The sequence below is a fragment of the Ranitomeya imitator genome, chromosome 4 (assembly GCF_032444005.1).
Source record: "Ranitomeya imitator isolate aRanImi1 chromosome 4, aRanImi1.pri, whole genome shotgun sequence".
NCBI classification, from domain to species: domain Eukaryota; kingdom Metazoa; phylum Chordata; class Amphibia; order Anura; family Dendrobatidae; genus Ranitomeya; species Ranitomeya imitator.
Window position 1 is genome coordinate 162,197,424 of NC_091285.1, and position 18,325 is coordinate 162,215,748.

Sequence of the window (18,325 nt, forward strand, 5' to 3'; positions counted from 1 at the left end):
TTTTTCTCCGTAACGGTTTCAAAAATTGCACCAAAACATGCACCATGGCCACAGAGTGTGAACGATGTCCGAAGGCCCCATTAGATCAGCCGATAACACTAAAAGCACCACAGTTGATTTTTTTTACCTCTCCCTTTGGTAGCAATGATGGGTATGATTAAGGAGTGTAGTAACTGGTGGCAGTCTTCTGCCGTTTTCAGCGGCGCTCTGGTACTATGTGTGATACGGCAGGTGCCAAGTTCAGTCCAGTGTCTGCTGTATGGAGTGGCGGGTACTTTCTCAATGCTAGTGTAAGAGACTCTGAAGGAGTCCAGAAACTCTCAAACTTGCATTGAGAACATTTTCGAAGCGACATTTGCTCCACACAATAGACACTGATTTGGCTGGTCAAAAATGCAGATCTATGGAGCGCTGCAGAAAACGGGAGACGGTGACGGCCACCGACTAGGGTAATGCACTAATTACACACACAATTGCTTCCATAATGATTAGTCACTGTCTTTTACTGTATTAAGTGGCGCTCCGATACCAAATGACCTGCCGAATCCTACACTGTCTGCTGTGTGGAGCATGTCACTTCTAAAGTTCCCAGTACAAGTCTATGAGAATTTCTAGCCTCGCTCCGAGTCTCGTAAACCAACAACAGACCCTGGGTGATTCGGCAAGTTCTTACTGCTGTGACGTTGTACCGAAGCGTCGCTAAAAATGCAGGCGATGGCAACCGGTGAGCATGTTACTGCACTCGTTACACATACACACATCAAAGGAAGAAATAGAAAAAAGCCTCAAGAGTGCACCTTTAATGATATGAACGGTTATGGCTCATTATGTATGACAACTGCGTAATATAAATAGGGCGATTGTCTGAATGATATTTTACATATGCCCACTCATCATGCAATAATTAATGCAAGCAAGACAATTAGTGCTCCTTGCTCATTTGTGGTGCAATGGAAATCACTTGCTCACTCCAGTGTGAGGACAGAGTGACGTTTGAGCGATTAAACGATTAAAGAGTTTACACAATTATTGTGGAGAGTAAGCTCGTCTGTCAAAGCGCGCACATGGTTTATTCTGATGGGTCGTTCATTGCTTACACGGTTAGCGGCCCTTGGGGAGTGACTAAAGGAGCCAAATGGTACCAGCATGGTCAAACCCATCGCAGGGTGGGTATCCCACTGAGACATTTGAATGCCTAGGGTATAATTGTTGGATGTGTTTATTAAGGAACCTGCAATGTGAATGCTGGCCAATAACAAGGTGGTCATCAAAAGCGCATAAGGGACACTTATCTACTCCAATGAGAACTTTGAGAACCTCTCCAGAACTGAAAGTTGCCTTAACAGGACATTTGACACTTGTCTATTCAAGATACACAAAAATAAGCCTGAAAATAAAAACTCTAATGATTTAGAACCATTTTCTAAATAAAAAATGGATTTTTTATTTTTTTACAGTCAAAGACACAAAAGTGCCCTTTAATATCAAAGACGCAAAACACCTGAGAATAAATCAGATTTCTGTTCATTCCTGCCTGCGGTGGCTCTTCAATGACATGCAACGTGTACTAGAGGTGAAAATTGGCTGCTCCTACTGCCTGATAGAAAATGTCCAATTTTCACAGCTCTGCTTTGTGACCACATCAAATAAAGTGCCAATCCTGTCAACCATGGGGAGACTGGAAAAAAGGCACACATGCATAAAATGCACAATGGTGGCGGCGGATGAGAACTAATGGCTATGGAAGTAATGCCGCGGATGTAAGCCAGCACTGAAATGCCCATCACAACAGCTGGAAAGATCAACTGACTGGCTCTTTGAGCAAATAAAGAACTGTAGACAATATGTTACCAGTCACTATGTCAAGCAATAATATACCATATATAAAAAATGCATATGACCAAGATTATTTCTAGGAAATCACTTGGCCATATATTGGGTAAAAGGTATTCCTTTCTGAAATTGTTAAAGGGGTTGTCCACCACTAGAACAACCTCTTCTTAACTAAATGCCCTGATAAAATAAAGAATATATTCGCTTTCTGTGCCGGGGCCGTTCCCGCGGTATCAGCACTCGCTCTCACCAGGGTGGTGATGCGGTGGAATGACACATGATGGCCGACGCCCAATCAGCGCTGGCGTCCCTGTCTCCACCTTCAGACAAACTGAACACTAACAGGAAATCCGGGATGAGCTGCACCCAACTTCCACTTCATGAGCAGATTGGGCGCCAGTGTCACATGTCACAGACCCTTGGAGAGCGAGTGCCAACGCTGGCACGGAAGGGGAGTTTATTATTTTATTGCGGCCCTACATTTTTTTTTTGTATTATGTCACAAGCATGCAGGTGTCACAAAGGCGTTGCCTAGGACCATTTTATTTTATTTCTATGAAAATAAAAAACAGGCTAAAAGATGCAACTACCTGCCTGTTCTAACTGGCACCAGCTCAGAGCTGTCACCGACGGCTCCTGCTGACGATTCAGTGGCTCCACGTCAACAGAGTACCTCTTCGTCTGCCAGATTGACAGGCTGCTCCCCACAGCTCGGCAGTGGGGAGCTGGCAGTCAATCAGCATGACGTCGCCAGTCACGCCCAGGGGATGAGAAGCCTCTGCTCTATCGACGTGATGTCTGAGGAAGCAAACATGTCCGACTGATCTGTGCTGGCAGACATTGGCACGGGGTACAACGGGCACGTAGTTAGTAACTACCTGCCTGTTGGTCCTTCGGCCCATAGTGAAAAAATGAAATAGTCCTGCATCTACTTTAATGATACTTACTGAAGACTATAGCCATCTCTCATTGATGGAACCCACCAACAAATTGTGTGCGGTAGGCTGCTAAATTCTGCAGCTGCAGGCAGTCTCCGTTGGAATTATTTAGCCGTGTGATGAGAATCTAGTACTAGAGAGAGTTTAGACTCCTATGAAGACTGCCCTTTTCTTCTTATTCAGCTCATGAGATATAAAAAAAAACTGATAATGCAAGACAAAGAGCAAGAAAGGACAGAATTCAGAGAGAATGACAAAAAGAAAGAGAAAGCGCAAGAAAGCCCGAGAATGAACCAGAGAGCCAGGGAAGCTAAAACACCAACAATTTTGTTTGCTTTGAAAACAGCGATCTAATAAGCCGAGCACAGACCGTAAGCAAGATTTCAGAAGAGAAAAAATAATGACAGATTAAGTCAGAATGTCACACGCTCAGTTTTACGATTCTTTATCCTGCAGAACAATTACTAGGTCTTGCTGCAAAATTTATTGGCACAGCAGTTAACCATCTTGAAATAGCTTGGGAAACGCTTACATTGTGGCCTAAGGCGAGAGACTGACTGCACTTCATTTTCATTCCACAATTGTGTAGAAAAACTGCTGCTGCCAATGCGATGTCCTAAGTCGGGGCGGGAGCTACACGGAACGGAAATTGCATGGAATGAATCAAAGGGTTGTGCCCCGAGGACAGGGAATCAGACTGTGGCAGACGAATACCGTGGCGCGTACAGTAGCATCATCTGATATTTATATGGCATAACCCACCAGTTCTGGGCACAGCATCACTGAACATTATTAAATATGGAGATCTTTTTGGAACACAAGATGTGCCAGTTGTTTTTACCAAATTTATCATATATTAAGCAGCAAAGAACACAATGAGATGTGATCACCTACAAGAAGCTCGCTCATGTTTGGAAATGGAGGAGAGTCAAATTCCTAAGGTTTCATTTTCCAGGTATATGTTGGTGTTCACAGTTACATAATATGGGATTCTATATAAGATCTGATGGTTCCTAGAATTCCTGTCTGCAATGATGCCCCCCCGTTTAATGCTCATCATTAGCAGGCGCATGATGGCTGCCTAACATCCTAAGTGATGACATAGCAAGCTGCACAAAAACCTTGAACAGAGGGAATGCAAAACAATGCTCCGCTGTCCATGGTCCTGAAAACTGCAGTGCATCTCAATGGGGGAGGGTCACATTACCATTGAAACCTTCTGGGTAATATGTCAGGAATAAAACAGCAGCAAAAGTCTCACTGAAACTGATCCACAGGATCATCTTCTACATGTCTGTCACCATGCTTCACGTGTGAACAGGCAATCTCTTCAAAATGTTTTTTTATAGAAAATAAGGTGAATATAAATAAATAACGGACCACTACACTGAGTATAACGCCTTTCAGTTACCCCTATGCACAGCCATCCGGTCCATACACGCTTTTCAGATGGCAAGCAAATGATCTACATAGTAGGTGAATGAATGGTAAGCCAGAGCTTTCCTGGTCAATTAGTGTACAGTAAAGGTAAAAAGAAAGACAGTGGTCCCCATCTACAGGGCAGCAGCTTCTCTTCCTGCTGACAGGGTGGAACTACTGGTGTCACGCTGATTGACAGCCGGCTTCCCCCAATTAGGCAGTGGAGAGCTGGCTGTCAATCAGCATGACACCAGTAGATCCACCCTATCAACAGGAAGAGAAACGGATTCTCCGTTGAAGGGGAGTAGCCGAATCTCTGGCCTGAGCGGCAAATGACAGGCGTCGGGTACACCAGACAGGTTGTCGCTTCTGTTAAAAAATAAAATAGGCATGTAGTTGCTATGTCCCGGATATCCTCTTTAACGCACTATTTCCCAGATGTAAAAAAAATATATATATAAGTGACATTATTATGCCACATCAGCCTGGCTGACTTCGAACAAAAAAAAAAAAATTGATCGAGAGGAAGTCCGAAAGCAGCAGCTCTCATTTCTTCTGGACTAGTTTCGTCCAAAGGAGGCAAGAGTGGAGCGTCTACTGATCGGCACAGAACCCAGGTGCCAACATTATTGCTACGGCGCCTACACCGATGGTCAGTATAGGCTGTTATTTCACATGGGGGAACATAGGGATTGAGAAGGGATTGTCCAAGTAGTGGACAACCACCTTAAGTTATCAGAAGTTACTTATCTACCTAAAGCATTCATGGTTATTTAATGTGCAATTTGTTCTTCCTTCTAAAATAAGCTTAATCCTTGGGGCTATTGGGTTGCACACTATAGGGAAGCAATGGTTATTACATCAGAGTTATTAAAATGAAACAAGTGTAGATTATTTTTTGCAGTCTGGCCACTCGGAGCTTAGAGCCATTATCGCTTACAATTATCAAAGCAATTACACTATGACTTGATGGCACAATGGGGCTAAAAATATCACCGCTTAGAAATCCAACTTACACGCAGTTACTCAATATGCATGAGACACCTTCATTAAAATACGGTTAGGAGCCAACAGCCACTTCTTTATGTGTATACTCCCCGAAGCGCCTGTGTATTTAATGGTGTTCTATTCTTTTCTCACCGGGGAGCCATCATGTTCAGCTATGAAAATTTCTCATTTTTCCTTAGCCCTAAACATATACAGAGTAGACCTGCATCAGGTTGTGCTTATCATCAAGTATAGTTCCTGCACTGTTATCGCTCCTTCCCCCGACAAATTAATTCAGTATGAACATGCAGCTGATCTATAGAATGATATATATGGAATCAATGACATTGCAGAAACCATAAGTTACAACGTTTCCTCAAAAAGGTCCAACAAATTTAATTACTCCAGTAATCCATTTTCCCGGTTATGACAATGCCATGTCAGTAAATTAGTGAGCCTGTACTACTATGTAAAGAACAAAGGATATTTTATCAAGACAGTGATCACAATAACCCATGTACAGGTATATGCCCAATCAAAGGGGGGATTGCAGGCGTCAGACAAAATGCTGAAGGCTTCACAAATATGACCTGGGTGGGTGGTGAGGGAAGAAGCACAGTTTATCATGCATTCACTTTAAAAAGGTGGAAATGCAATAAGAAATCTCAAATGTTAGACCAGGGGTGGTCCAAGGGTCACATTGGTAATATTGAGACCCACTGGCTTGGTTTTATCTGACAAATAAATAGCTTCTAAGTCCGACGCCGGTTCCATTTTTTAGGGCTCCAATCTATCATACGTTTTAAGTTCAAAATACAAATTCAGCTCTTGACATTGTGCTTATGCCGAAAGCTGAAATAGTCCTTTCTGTGCTATAGGAGATAGGACTCTCCGATTTTGGCAAAATATGGCTGGTGCAGAGATTAGCACATAGCACACTATTCATGAAGACCCGTCCCTATGGTGCAACACATGGAATATACAGGTGAGCAAACAATATGCCGATGGTTGTGGGCCAAACAGAACGGTAATGCTTCCCGAATGCAGGTTCTGCTCCCCTGCTCTGGCCAATACAAGGAAACATTTCTTGGGAACGCTGACCAGGCAAAGGGCCATGCAATAATGGCAGACTAAGGCTATGTGCCCACGTTGCGGATTTCTGTGCGGATTTTTCCGCTCAGTTTTTGAAAAATTCGCAGGTAAAACACACATTTCCCGCGGATTTACTGTGGATTCCTATTGAGGAGCAGGTGTAAAACCTGCGGAATGCGCACAAAGAATTGACATGCTGCGGAAAATACAACGCTACGTTGCCGCGCGGTATTTTCATGTGCACAGCAGATTTTGTTTTCCATAGGTTTACATGGTACTGTAAACCGCATGGAAAACTGCTGCAAATCCACAGCGGCCAATGCACTGCGGATCCGCAGGCAAATACGCAACGTGTGCACATAGCCTCAGACTACAGATAGGCATCACTAGCATTGCTGTGTACCAACTACAGCAATATACTTTAGCACAACAACTAGATGCTGACTTATAATGAAAGAGGAATAGCATCATTTCTGGAATTATATGACTTATCTCACATTTCTCACCATTTTGTTTTTCATGCGAGCTCTAATTTTTAGTCCTCTCATAGTGGGAGGAAACTAGCTGCTATGATGTCTCCCATACACTGCACACAGACATAACGGATTAATGCTTTTCTTACTCTGTAGCACATGCTCAGAAACTGCAACAAGGAAGACCATATACACCAGCATGAATGACAACAAGCAGTACTGAGCGGTGTGGCTGTGAATCCAGCACTTTACAGAAATATAATAGGAGTGCTTGAAGGGACCGTGAGCTTCAAACAACTCATTTCTGCTCGCCCCTTTAAATCACCATAGGTTATACGTTCCATTCACCAACACCAACACTCCTGCTTTGACCAAGAAGCATGAGGTTTTTTACAGAGCATTCAGGAGGCAGAAGCGAGGAGAAGTAAAGTGGTTTATAAGAGGAAAAAAGAAGCACATTTCTCTGATAAATATATTACAAAAGTTTCTTATATTCGCTTGGACTATTGATTTATGCGGTTTGGAATATTTTAACATACAATTGTATAGCGGGCGCTCACTTTTTTTTTTGCCATTTATGTAATTACATCAAAACTGGCCACCTAAAACGTAGGCTGTACAAAAATTAGCTTGCACATACCTTGCCTTCATGGTGGTTCTGCACATACTGCAAACTATAACGGCAGCATAGTCCTAACATTACACCCCAGTGTAAATTATGATACAAGAGCCAACATTTTCTCACACATTTTACTGGTAATCTCTCAATAAACAAATTCTACACTGCACGCATAAACTGACAATTACGGTAACTTTTTTAATGAGAAAACGTCACTTTTTTTTTTTTTTTTTTTTTTTTTAACAAAAAAGCTGTCAGACAAGAACAGCATCTCTAAAGAAGGATCAGGAACGTCAAATATGAAGAGCGCCGTTCAGTCAGTACAGAAATAATGGCACCTGAAGTAGAGCATCTCGGTGTCACGAGTATGTTAGAATGAGAGGGTCAAGTCTGAAATATAACAACAGCCACTTAAAACAAGACAAACAAATAATCTCAAAGAACAAAGGATGTGGTGTAAACCTGAAATGGAGAACCTCATTTCCACAGCAACAGTGACACTACACAAATTCACTGTCAATGGTACAATATAGGAACTGAGCTAAGAATGGAAGCCCTTGTCCTGATGAGGCTGGCTAGCTTGGGCAACTCTGGTAGAGGTCATCATTCTGTCCTGCCACCATCGCAGATGGATTAATAATTTTGTGTAGCAGTAGGGAAGTATTCAATAGCACCCAATGAAGTCAATTGGCATCATTTGGGCTTAAGATGGCAACCTTTCAAACTGCAAAGGACACCAGTGCCGAGGGACATCATCACTGGCATCTGTAGAGAATATTATCCTTTAATAAAAATTGCACCGATGCCTTCAAACTTACCGTCACATATTGGGAGAGATGGTTGAAAACTGGTCAAGCTAGCCCACCCAGCCAATATCTCACTTTTTTACCCCTTAAAACTACTACTACTAATCTTAAAGGTTGGGCATTGGCTCTCATGGTACTCCATTTCTCTCATGGTACATCTTAGCATTAAAGAGAATGTTCAGTGAATCCAAGAGAGAAGTGATAAGTTAATGCTATATGGGGGATCTGTTATGATCCGGTGACCTTGGAGCCGCATGGAACTTTCTCTGGAGTTGGTGGAAACTATACTGACTGCAAATCCTGAACTTATCACCGCAACTAGAAGTAGCCGTGGGGTGTGCCTAACAAATCCTAGATACCTCGACACAGCCGGAGGACTAAATACCCCTATAGATGAAAATAGGAAAACTACCTTGCCTCAGAGCAGAACCCCAAAGGATAGGCAGCCCCCCACAAATATTGACTGTGAGTAGTAGAGGAAAAGACACACAGGCAGGAAACAGGATTTAGCAAAAGAGGCCACTCTAGCTAAAATAGGAAAGGATAGGATAGAATACTAAGCGGTCAGTATTAAAACCCTTCCAAAAATATCCACAGCAGAAAATACAAAAAAAACTCCACCATCTAACTAAAGATGTGGAGCGTATATCTGCAACTCCAGAGAATCCAGCAAGACAGAGAAAAACACTGACTCAATCTAAGCTGGACAAGAGAAAACAAATGAATAGCACAGAATTATTAAGCACACAGCATGCGTGCCACAGAAACAAAAACCAGACACTTATCTTTGCTGAAATGGCAGCAAGGCTGGAGGAACCAGACAAAGATCCAAAACCTCCCAGAACCATGGACAACTGGCAAGGACTAATGAATCCTGCACACCTAAATATCCCAGTCAGAACTGCAATCAGCAGATACACCTGGCCAGGACTGCGACTCAGGGACAACTGCATTCCCACCTACAACCACTGGAGGGAACCCAAAAGCAGAATTCACAACAGGGATCCTAGTCGGACCCCCACTGGTCAGCAGAAAGGAGTACTTTTACCTTTGATAGAATGGAGCAGTAGTTTGCATGCTTTCCTGCTACTCCATTCATTCCCTTTTCCAGCAGGACCATAGAGCATGAACGGGGCTGAGTTCAGGCATTCAATCTGCCGCTCCATTCTATTTGGAGATAACAGGTCCCCATCAAAGACAACAGTTCCCATTTCTGCCAAATCGGTGGGTACGATAGCCTGTGGATAGGTGATAAAGGGGTTCTCCAGTGAAAGCAAGTTGGGGCGCAGTCAGACGGCCATAAAACACGGACAACGATGGCATCACAATGCTCAGACTGGCCAGCGGCTCTCCTACCAAAAGTGTGACAGCTGCGTAGAAATAAATGAAGCCGTCATGCTTGGGTAAGGAGAGCATCCGGCCAGTCCGAGCATTGCAATCAATGTCAGTGTTATACAGCCGTCTGACAGCGCCTTTAAGATTACTGGATCATGAATTCTCTCACTTTCCTTGCCCGAGTGGCAATCACTTGTCATTTTTATCTACAGTATAAGTTAGCAAACCATGGCATGCAAGTGAAGCAGTCAAATTAAAACGGTGACCCCAATTACAATGTGCAACGTAATTAATAAGTATAACATGGCAGATTATTTTACTGAAAAGTAGAGTGATGGGTACGCTTTAAGTGGTTCATGTAATACTTCACAAAAAAGCAATCTAAATTATCTCCCGACAATGGAACGTTCCACATGCCAAACTGATTTTATAGGAGTCTATGATTTCTGTCCGCAGCATTTAAGTACGGAGAATCGACGAGCAAAATCCTGCACCAAATCTATTATTCAAATAAGCCATGCGTGTCAGCTAAAAGGCAACTGTAATTAGTTCCTGGCCAGGGATAATTGTTTTGATCCAATGTGACCATTCAGGGGATGTTCATTAATGAAAATTCCATTGTAGCCAAAATGAAGGGCTCTGGATCAATAGGGAATTTGCATTATATTAGAATGTTCTCAGAGAGCAAGCCTCTGGGCCAACAAGTTGCTAAATTCAGACAGCTGGCGCGCACGTCCTACCCACAGAGGACAAAGTTCCACAAGGCAATCAAGAGAAGAAACATGGAAGACCCCCCATCACGGGACCATATAAACCCTACAGGTCTGATGTATTTACATGCAATGAAGCCTTCAGCGCAGCGTGATAATACACCGCGACTGTGCCAGTCTGTAAGCTCTCTGGAGCAATAACCATCACTATCATGGACGCATACAAGGCTTTAGTCTGCGCAAAAATCACATGTCAATTCCTATATCCTTAAAAATGGATCTAAAAGATGGAGGACATAGATATGTTCTATACATTGCTACATGCTCCATAAAATTGTTGTTTCTTATAAAACGTGTCAACCTGTTGTAAGGTGTAATAGTTTACTACAGGATCAGCAGGTGCAGGCCCATCAAAGGTCAGTCAATGAAACCGTTGTATCTCCAGAACAAGGGATACCTGACAAGCTCTGATGGAACGTCAAACTAAGGGGATTGCCCAAGGTTTAGGTCACCAATAACAAATAGATACCAGGGAACAACCACACGAGCTATTTGCCGTTCCGTCCATATGTAAACCAAATTCGGACAGTTCTGATGCTAACCAGTACCGACTCTCAGGCGCTTCTGATCAGCTCCAACTAAAGAGAGAAGGAACAGAGATACGGAGCTGTGCTGTTATAGCTCCATACACCGTCTACATCCAACCACTGCCATAGCTGCACATTGTTAAATCAGTAGGGGTTCTGGGTGTAGGACCTCCACCGATCTGTTATTGATAACCTAAAGGAAAGGACATGAATTTCCAAGTGAAGTAATCCCCTTTAATTTCCCCAGTGAGAATAGTACAAAAGTGGTGGGGTACATAGAAGAGAAAAGTGTTGCAGCCTACAAAAAGATGCAATGTTCTCGCATCCAAGTGGGCACCCCTCATTTCGGGCACCATAGCATCGGTTAGGCGTGTCATAGCCTGCCCATCGAGACTTAGCCAGATTCACTGCCTTGTACGAAAAGAACGACTCAAGGACATTAGGTAACAAGTGATTTCCTGATTGATTCTAAAAGGAGATGCTCAATGTGAAAATCTAAAGGAGAATCACTGCTAATGGCCATCACAACGTCAGAGTAGAAGACTAATAGTGTGGGATGCTTGCAGCCCCAACATGGCCGGTAAAAAGTACACATGTAATGGTTAACAAGACACGCTGTATGCACCAGAAGTGACAAAGAGCATTTTTGTAACCTATCCATAACCTGACAATTCTTAGAATGAGATATCTTGTTGGGCTACAGATGACCATGATCCTGGATAGATCTGCTTTCCATCACACCTGCGAGACTGAAATATTACATGAATCCTCTAGGCAACGTTACCTTAACTAATTAGCTTTAGTGGAACGGAGACTGGAAAAGTGTTAGTACAAACAGCATGGGTGTGAACCTGCACCATTCAGATTTATCTTCCCAACACGTGGCTTCCTGCTGACTTCTCCACACAAAGAGATGGAGTAATACACAAAACGCGTGGATAATATAGATGGTCTATTCTTCCTGACAGTCCCCTTCCTGCTCTCATGTAGGACGCTGCTCATTGCTTGCATCCTCCATCAGCATATTCGAGATGACTGCAGTTCCTGATTACAGTATAGAGACGTCCGGACAGATATTGGACGGATGAGTAAATTAGCTGTTGTAGTACACCGACAAGACAAATGGATGCCAGTATGATGAAGACAGCATTCCTCGCACTACATGCCACAGCTAAGTATAGCACACGCTGGTCCCCGGGCGCCCATCACTGGAGTCAGGGCATGCTGCAGTGGTTACTGGCTCGCTCAACCTCCAAGGAGAGCAGAAAACTAACAGATTTATAATCGTCAGCCGAGCATTGCCATGTAATACATGGCAGAAGAAAAATTAACACTAAATGCTTTTCCACCACAACCACACCCATGTGTGAAGAATGATCAATCCTTACGCTGAACCCCCATAGATTTACACTATCAATATAATGCTCTTAACAGGAATGTCAAAAAAAGGGTTAAAAAATGCAATGAAATTTCCTATATAACTAAAGGGCAAAGCCTGAAATATCAATCTTTGAACTGCAGCAGAACCATCTCAGATAGGAGAAGTCTCTGGCCAAGTGGCAGGTGGCCACACTGATGCGGAGCAGTCGTGTGACTGACCACCATCTGATCCTTCACTGGCCAATAACTATACTAATGGAAATAGATGGCCAAGGTATACACTGACTATGTCCAGTAACAATTGTTATAGGTCTACAAGAAGACTCGAAAGCTAAGGGTGGAATAAAGATGTAGTGAGGAATGGAGGGCTGTCCTGGCATTCATTTGTTCACCACACCCTGTGAAAGACCCAGGCTGGAAGTAATATTCTGAAATTCAACAAATACATTTTCTCCTCCAGAGAATGACATTTAGGCAAAAGGCTAATGAAAGGGACAACTGCCTCCATTAGATGAATGCATCTGGTCATTAAGGATTTAACTTATTAGAACCAGCAGACCCTTCTTGTAAGGAGATATAAGCTGGAAGCTATAGAGGCAACCAAAGGGTCAATAGAGATGACCACCATTTACTGTCATTAAGAGGCAACAAGTATTTAGGGATTACATTCACCTGCATTTTTATGCTAAACACCAGAGACCCCTCTTATCCAAAAGCTGTAGTCTCCCATCCCATGGCTTCCTTAGCTTAACAGGTAGTCACACCATGCACAAGGTATACACCTGGCCTAGAAACACCACACAGCCTGAAGGTATCCTTGATGGAAATGGTTAGATTGGTAAAATACAACATATTCTTTTAGGTTTGCCATAAAATAGTATGGCTCACCATTCCCAACATAACTCCCTGACATTAACCCATTCTGTACTCTCTTCATGAACAAAGCCCATTACCAGACATAGGACACCACCCACAAAAATAGACTGTAAAGTGAAGTCCCCACCTACACAGAATAGTGAAAACCTTCTGTAATTTAACACCAAAATAAAATAAAAAATCACTGTAACAGCTGTTATGATAAAAGTGAAATGTCTCAATTATTTCATCACTTTTCAGTCATCGTTCTAGAAGGATGGGTTTCAGTAGGTTGACGAGTCTGTGGACACACAAGGTTCATGGCAAGTGATCACCCAGTCTATGTGCTCCTAGGACTGGACATAGATATGGACCTGTCAGTCAGAGGTAGTGGACCATGATCACCCAGTGTATGTGCTCCTAAGACTGGACATAGATATGGACCTGTCAGAGGTAGTGGACCATGATCACCCAGTGTAGGACTGGACATAGCGATGGACCTGTCAGTCGGAGGTAGTGGACCATGATCACCCAGTGTATCTGCTTCTAGGACTGGACATAGATATGGACCTGTCAGCCAGAGGTAGTGGACCATGATCACCCAGTGTATGTGCTCCTAAGACTGGACATAGATATAGACCTGTCAGTCAGAGGTAGTGGACCATGATCACCCAGTGTATGTACTCCCAAGGCTGGACATAGATATGGACCTGTCAGCCAGAGGTAGTGGACCATGATCACCCAGTCTATGTGCTCCTAAGACTGGACATGGATATGGACCTGTCAGTCGGAGGTAGTGGACCATGATCACCCAGTGTATGTGCTCCTAAGACTGGACATAGATATGGACCTGTCAGCCAGAGGTAGTGGACCATGATCACCCAGTCTATGTGCTCCTAGGACTGGACATAGATATGGACCTGTCAGTCGGAGGTAGTGGACCATGATCACCCAGTGTATGTGCTCCTAGGACTGGACATAGATATGGACCTGTCAGTCGGAGGTAGTGGACCATGATCACCCAGTGTATGTGCTCCTAGGACTGGACATAGATATGGACCTGTCAGTCAGAGGTAGTGGACCATGATCACCCAGTGTATGTGCTCCTAGGACCGGACATAGATATGGACCTGGTATTGGACCATCTAAGGTAAATCAGATGGGTGACCAGTCAGACCTCCAGCTAAGCAGGAGAATTCTATACTTGAAGCAACATTAAGGACAGTTCAAGTAGTTCTACTTTCAATTCTACAGCAGACATGTTCTATTAATCCCAAGAGTGCACAAGTCAGAGCCTCTTATGGCTGCTGCAATCTGCCATAGCAAACAATTCAGGTTCCTACAGACCAACCATCTTCTCCACCTCCACCGGATGGCACAGATCACAGAGATGCACTATAATGAATGCGGTGAGGCCTCTGTGATGGCCACATACAGTATGGCAGGATGCATCGCCCTCCATAGAGCCGCACCACACTGCACTGCGCACCCTGCGCATCTTGGCTGCCACTCACCTTCTGTTGCATAGCTGTGATCGCGCAGGAAACTGTTGTTAATCTTGCGGGTATCAATGTCCTCCTCCATTTACAGCCCGTGTACTTTTTTGAAAGGCAGACAGAATAAGAGCAGCAGCCATGATCCTTCCAGCAGCCTCTAGCAGAGGAGGAGAGGGAGCTGCCCGGGGCACGCCATGCCACTGCCCGATACTACTGTGTGCAGAGAATGCTAGAGACGATGCCAGGGGCTGGGCGGCACTCCTAGCACATGCTGCCCAACAGGTCCCCGCGCCCACTGCTGCCCGGTGCTGGCGATCTGGAGCTGGGTACGGGCAGATGCTGCAGCATTGGGCGCAGGCTCCTCCTCTCCAGCTCCTGCTCTGCGTCAGCAGCACAGCCTGCTCCTCTCCCCAGCACTGCTGCAGTGTGGGGGCTGCCGACACATCCAGCCTGCCACCAGTGCCACCCCACATGCCATGCCCAGCACTGCTGCAGTGTGGGGGCTGCCGACACATCCAGCCTGCCACCAGTGCCACCCCACATGCCATGCCCAGCACTGCTGCAGTGTGGGGGCTGCCGACACATCCAGCCTGCCACCAGTGCCACCCCACATGCCATGCCCAGCACTGCTGCAGTGTGGGGGCTGCCGACACATCCAGCCTGCCACCAGTGCCACCCCACATGCCATGCCCAGCACTGCTGCAGTGTGGGGGCTGCCGACACATCCAGCCTGCCACCAGTGCCACCCCACATGCCATGCCCAGCACTGCTGCAGTGTGGGGGCTGCCGACACATCCAGCCTGCCACCAGTGCCACCCCACATGCCATGCCCAGCACTGCTGCAGTGTGGGGGCTGCCGACACATCCAGCCTGCCACCAGTGCCACCCCACATGCCATGCCCAGCACTGCTGCAGTGTGGGGGCTGCCGACACAGCCAGCCTGCCACCAGTGCCACCCCACATGCCATGCCCAGCACTGCTGCAGTGTGGGGGCTGCCGACACAGCCAGCCTGCCACCAGTGCCACCCCACATGCCATGCCCAGCACTGCTGCAGTGTGGAGGCTGCAGACACAGCCAGCCTGCCACCAGTGCCACCCCACATGCCATGCCCAGCACTGCTGCAGTGTGGAGGCTGCCGACACATCCAGCCTGCCACCAGTGCCACCCCACATGCCATGCCCAGCACTGCTGCAGTGTGGGGGCTGCCGACACATCCAGCCTGCCACCAGTGCCACCCCACATGCCATGCCCAGCACTGCTGCAGTGTGGGGGCTGCCGACACAGCCAGCCTGCCACCAGTGCCACCCCACATGCCATGCCCAGCACTGCTGCAGTGTGGGGGCTGCCGACACAGCCAGCCTGCCACCAGTGCCACCCCACATGCCATGCCCAGCACTGCTGCAGTGTGGAGGCTGCCGACACAGCCAGCCTGCCACCAGTGCCACCCCACATGCCATGCCCAGCACTGCTGCAGTGTGGGGGCTGCCGACACATCCAGCCTGCCACCAGTGCCACCCCACATGCCATGCCCAGCACTGCTGCAGTGTGGGGGCTGCCGACACATCCAGCCTGCCACCAGTGCCACCCCACATGCCATGCCCAGCACTGCTGCAGTGTGGGGGCTGCCGACACATCCAGCCTGCCACCAGTGCCACCCCACATGCCATGCCCAGCACTGCTGCAGTGTGGGGGCTGCCGACACATCCAGCCTGCCACCAGTGCCACCCCACATGCCATGCCCAGCACTGCTGCAGTGTGGGGGCTGCCGACACAGCCAGCCTGCCACCAGTGCCACCCCACATGCCATGCCCAGCACTGCTGCAGTGTGGGGGCTGCCGACACAGCCAGCCTGCCACCAGTGCCACCCCACATGCCATGCCCAGCACTGCTGCAGTGTGGAGGCTGCCGACACAGCCAGCCTGCCACCAGTGCCACCCCACATGCCATGCCCAGCACTGCTGCAGTGTGGAGGCTGCCGACACATCCAGCCTGCCACCAGTGCCACCCCACATGCCATGCCCAGCACTGCTGCAGTGTGGGGGCTGCCGACACATCCAGCCTGCCACCAGTGCCACCCCACATGCCATGCCCAGCACTGCTGCAGTGTGGGGGCTGCCGACACAGCCAGCCTGCCACCAGTGCCACCCCACATGCCATGCCCAGCACTGCTGCAGTGTGGGGGCTGCCGACACAGCCAGCCTGCCACCAGTGCCACCCCACATGCCATGCCCAGCACTGCTGCAGTGTGGAGGCTGCCGACACAGCCAGCCTGCCACCAGTGCCACCCCACATGCCATGCCCAGCACTGCTGCAGTGTGGGGGCTGCCGACACATCCAGCCTGCCACCAGTGCCACCCCACATGCCATGCCCAGCACTGCTGCAGTGTGGGGGCTGCCGACACATCCAGCCTGCCACCAGTGCCACCCCACATGCCATGCCCAGCACTGCTGCAGTGTGGGGGCTGCCGACACATCCAGCCTGCCACCAGTGCCACCCCACATGCCATGCCCAGCACTGCTGCAGTGTGGGGGCTGCCGACACATCCAGCCTGCCACCAGTGCCACCCCACATGCCATGCCCAGCACTGCTGCAGTGTGGGGGCTGCCGACACAGCCAGCCTGCCACCAGTGCCACCCCACATGCCATGCCCAGCACTGCTGCAGTGTGGGGGCTGCCGACACAGCCAGCCTGCCACCAGTGCCACCCCACATGCCATGCCCAGCACTGCTGCAGTGTGGGGGCTGCCGACACAGCCAGCCTGCCACCAGTGCCACCCCACATGCCATGCCCAGCACTGCTGCAGTGTGGAGGCTGCCGACACAGCCAGCCTGCCACCAGTGCCACCCCACATGCCATGCCCAGCACTGCTGCAGTGTGGGGGCTGCCGACACATCCAGCCTGCCACCAGTGCCACCCCACATGCCATGCCCAGCACTGCTGCAGTGTGGGGGCTGCCGACACATCCAGCCTGCCACCAGTGCCACCCCACATGCCATGCCCAGCACTGCTGCAGTGTGGGGGCTGCCGACACAGCCAGCCTGCCACCAGTGCCACCCCACATGCCATGCCCAGCACTGCTGCAGTGTGGAGGCTGCCGACACAGCCAGCCTGCCACCAGTGCCACCCCACATGCCATGCCCAGCACTGCTGCAGTGTGGGGGCTGCCGACACATCCAGCCTGCCACCAGTGCCACCCCACATGCCATGCCCAGCACTGCTGCAGTGTGGGGGCTGCCGACACATCCAGCCTGCCACCAGTGCCACCCCACATGCCATGCCCAGCACTGCTGCAGTGTGGGGGCTGCCGACACATCCAGCCTGCCACCAGTGCCACCCCACATGCCATGCCCAGCACTGCTGCAGTGTGGGGGCTGCCGACACAGCCAGCCTGCCACCAGTGCCACCCCACATGCCATGCCCAGCACTGCTGCAGTGTGGGGGCTGCCGACACAGCCAGCCTGCCACCAGTGCCACCCCACATGCCATGCCCAGCACTGCTGCAGTGTGGAGGCTGCCGACACAGCCAGCCTGCCACCAGTGCCACCCCACATGCCATGCCCAGCACTGCTGCAGTGTGGAGGCTGCCGACACATCCAGCCTGCCACCAGTGCCACCCCACATGCCATGCCCAGCACTGCTGCAGTGTGGGGGCTGCCGACACATCCAGCCTGCCACCAGTGCCACCCCACATGCCATGCCCAGCACTGCTGCAGTGTGGGGGCTGCCGACACAGCCAGCCTGCCACCAGTGCCACCCCACATGCCATGCCCAGCACTGCTGCAGTGTGGGGGCT

General features: G+C 48.3%; 1 protein-coding gene across 2 annotated transcripts in view; it reads right to left on the reverse strand.

The window, feature by feature from the left end:
* Positions 1–18,325, reverse strand: part of PPP2R2B (protein phosphatase 2 regulatory subunit Bbeta) — a 403,054-nt gene that overhangs the window by 143,647 nt on the left and 241,082 nt on the right. Inside the window, exon 1 of one of the 2 annotated variants that reach the window (XM_069764075.1) lies at positions 14,549–15,064. The exons of the other annotated variant lie outside the window; for it this stretch is intronic. Within the exon in view, the coding sequence (XP_069620176.1) occupies positions 14,549–14,618 (70 nt within the window). The 5' untranslated portion in view covers positions 14,619–15,064. Of the gene's footprint in view, positions 1–14,548; positions 15,065–18,325 lie in introns of those variants that run through there. 2 annotated transcript variants of the gene reach the window in all.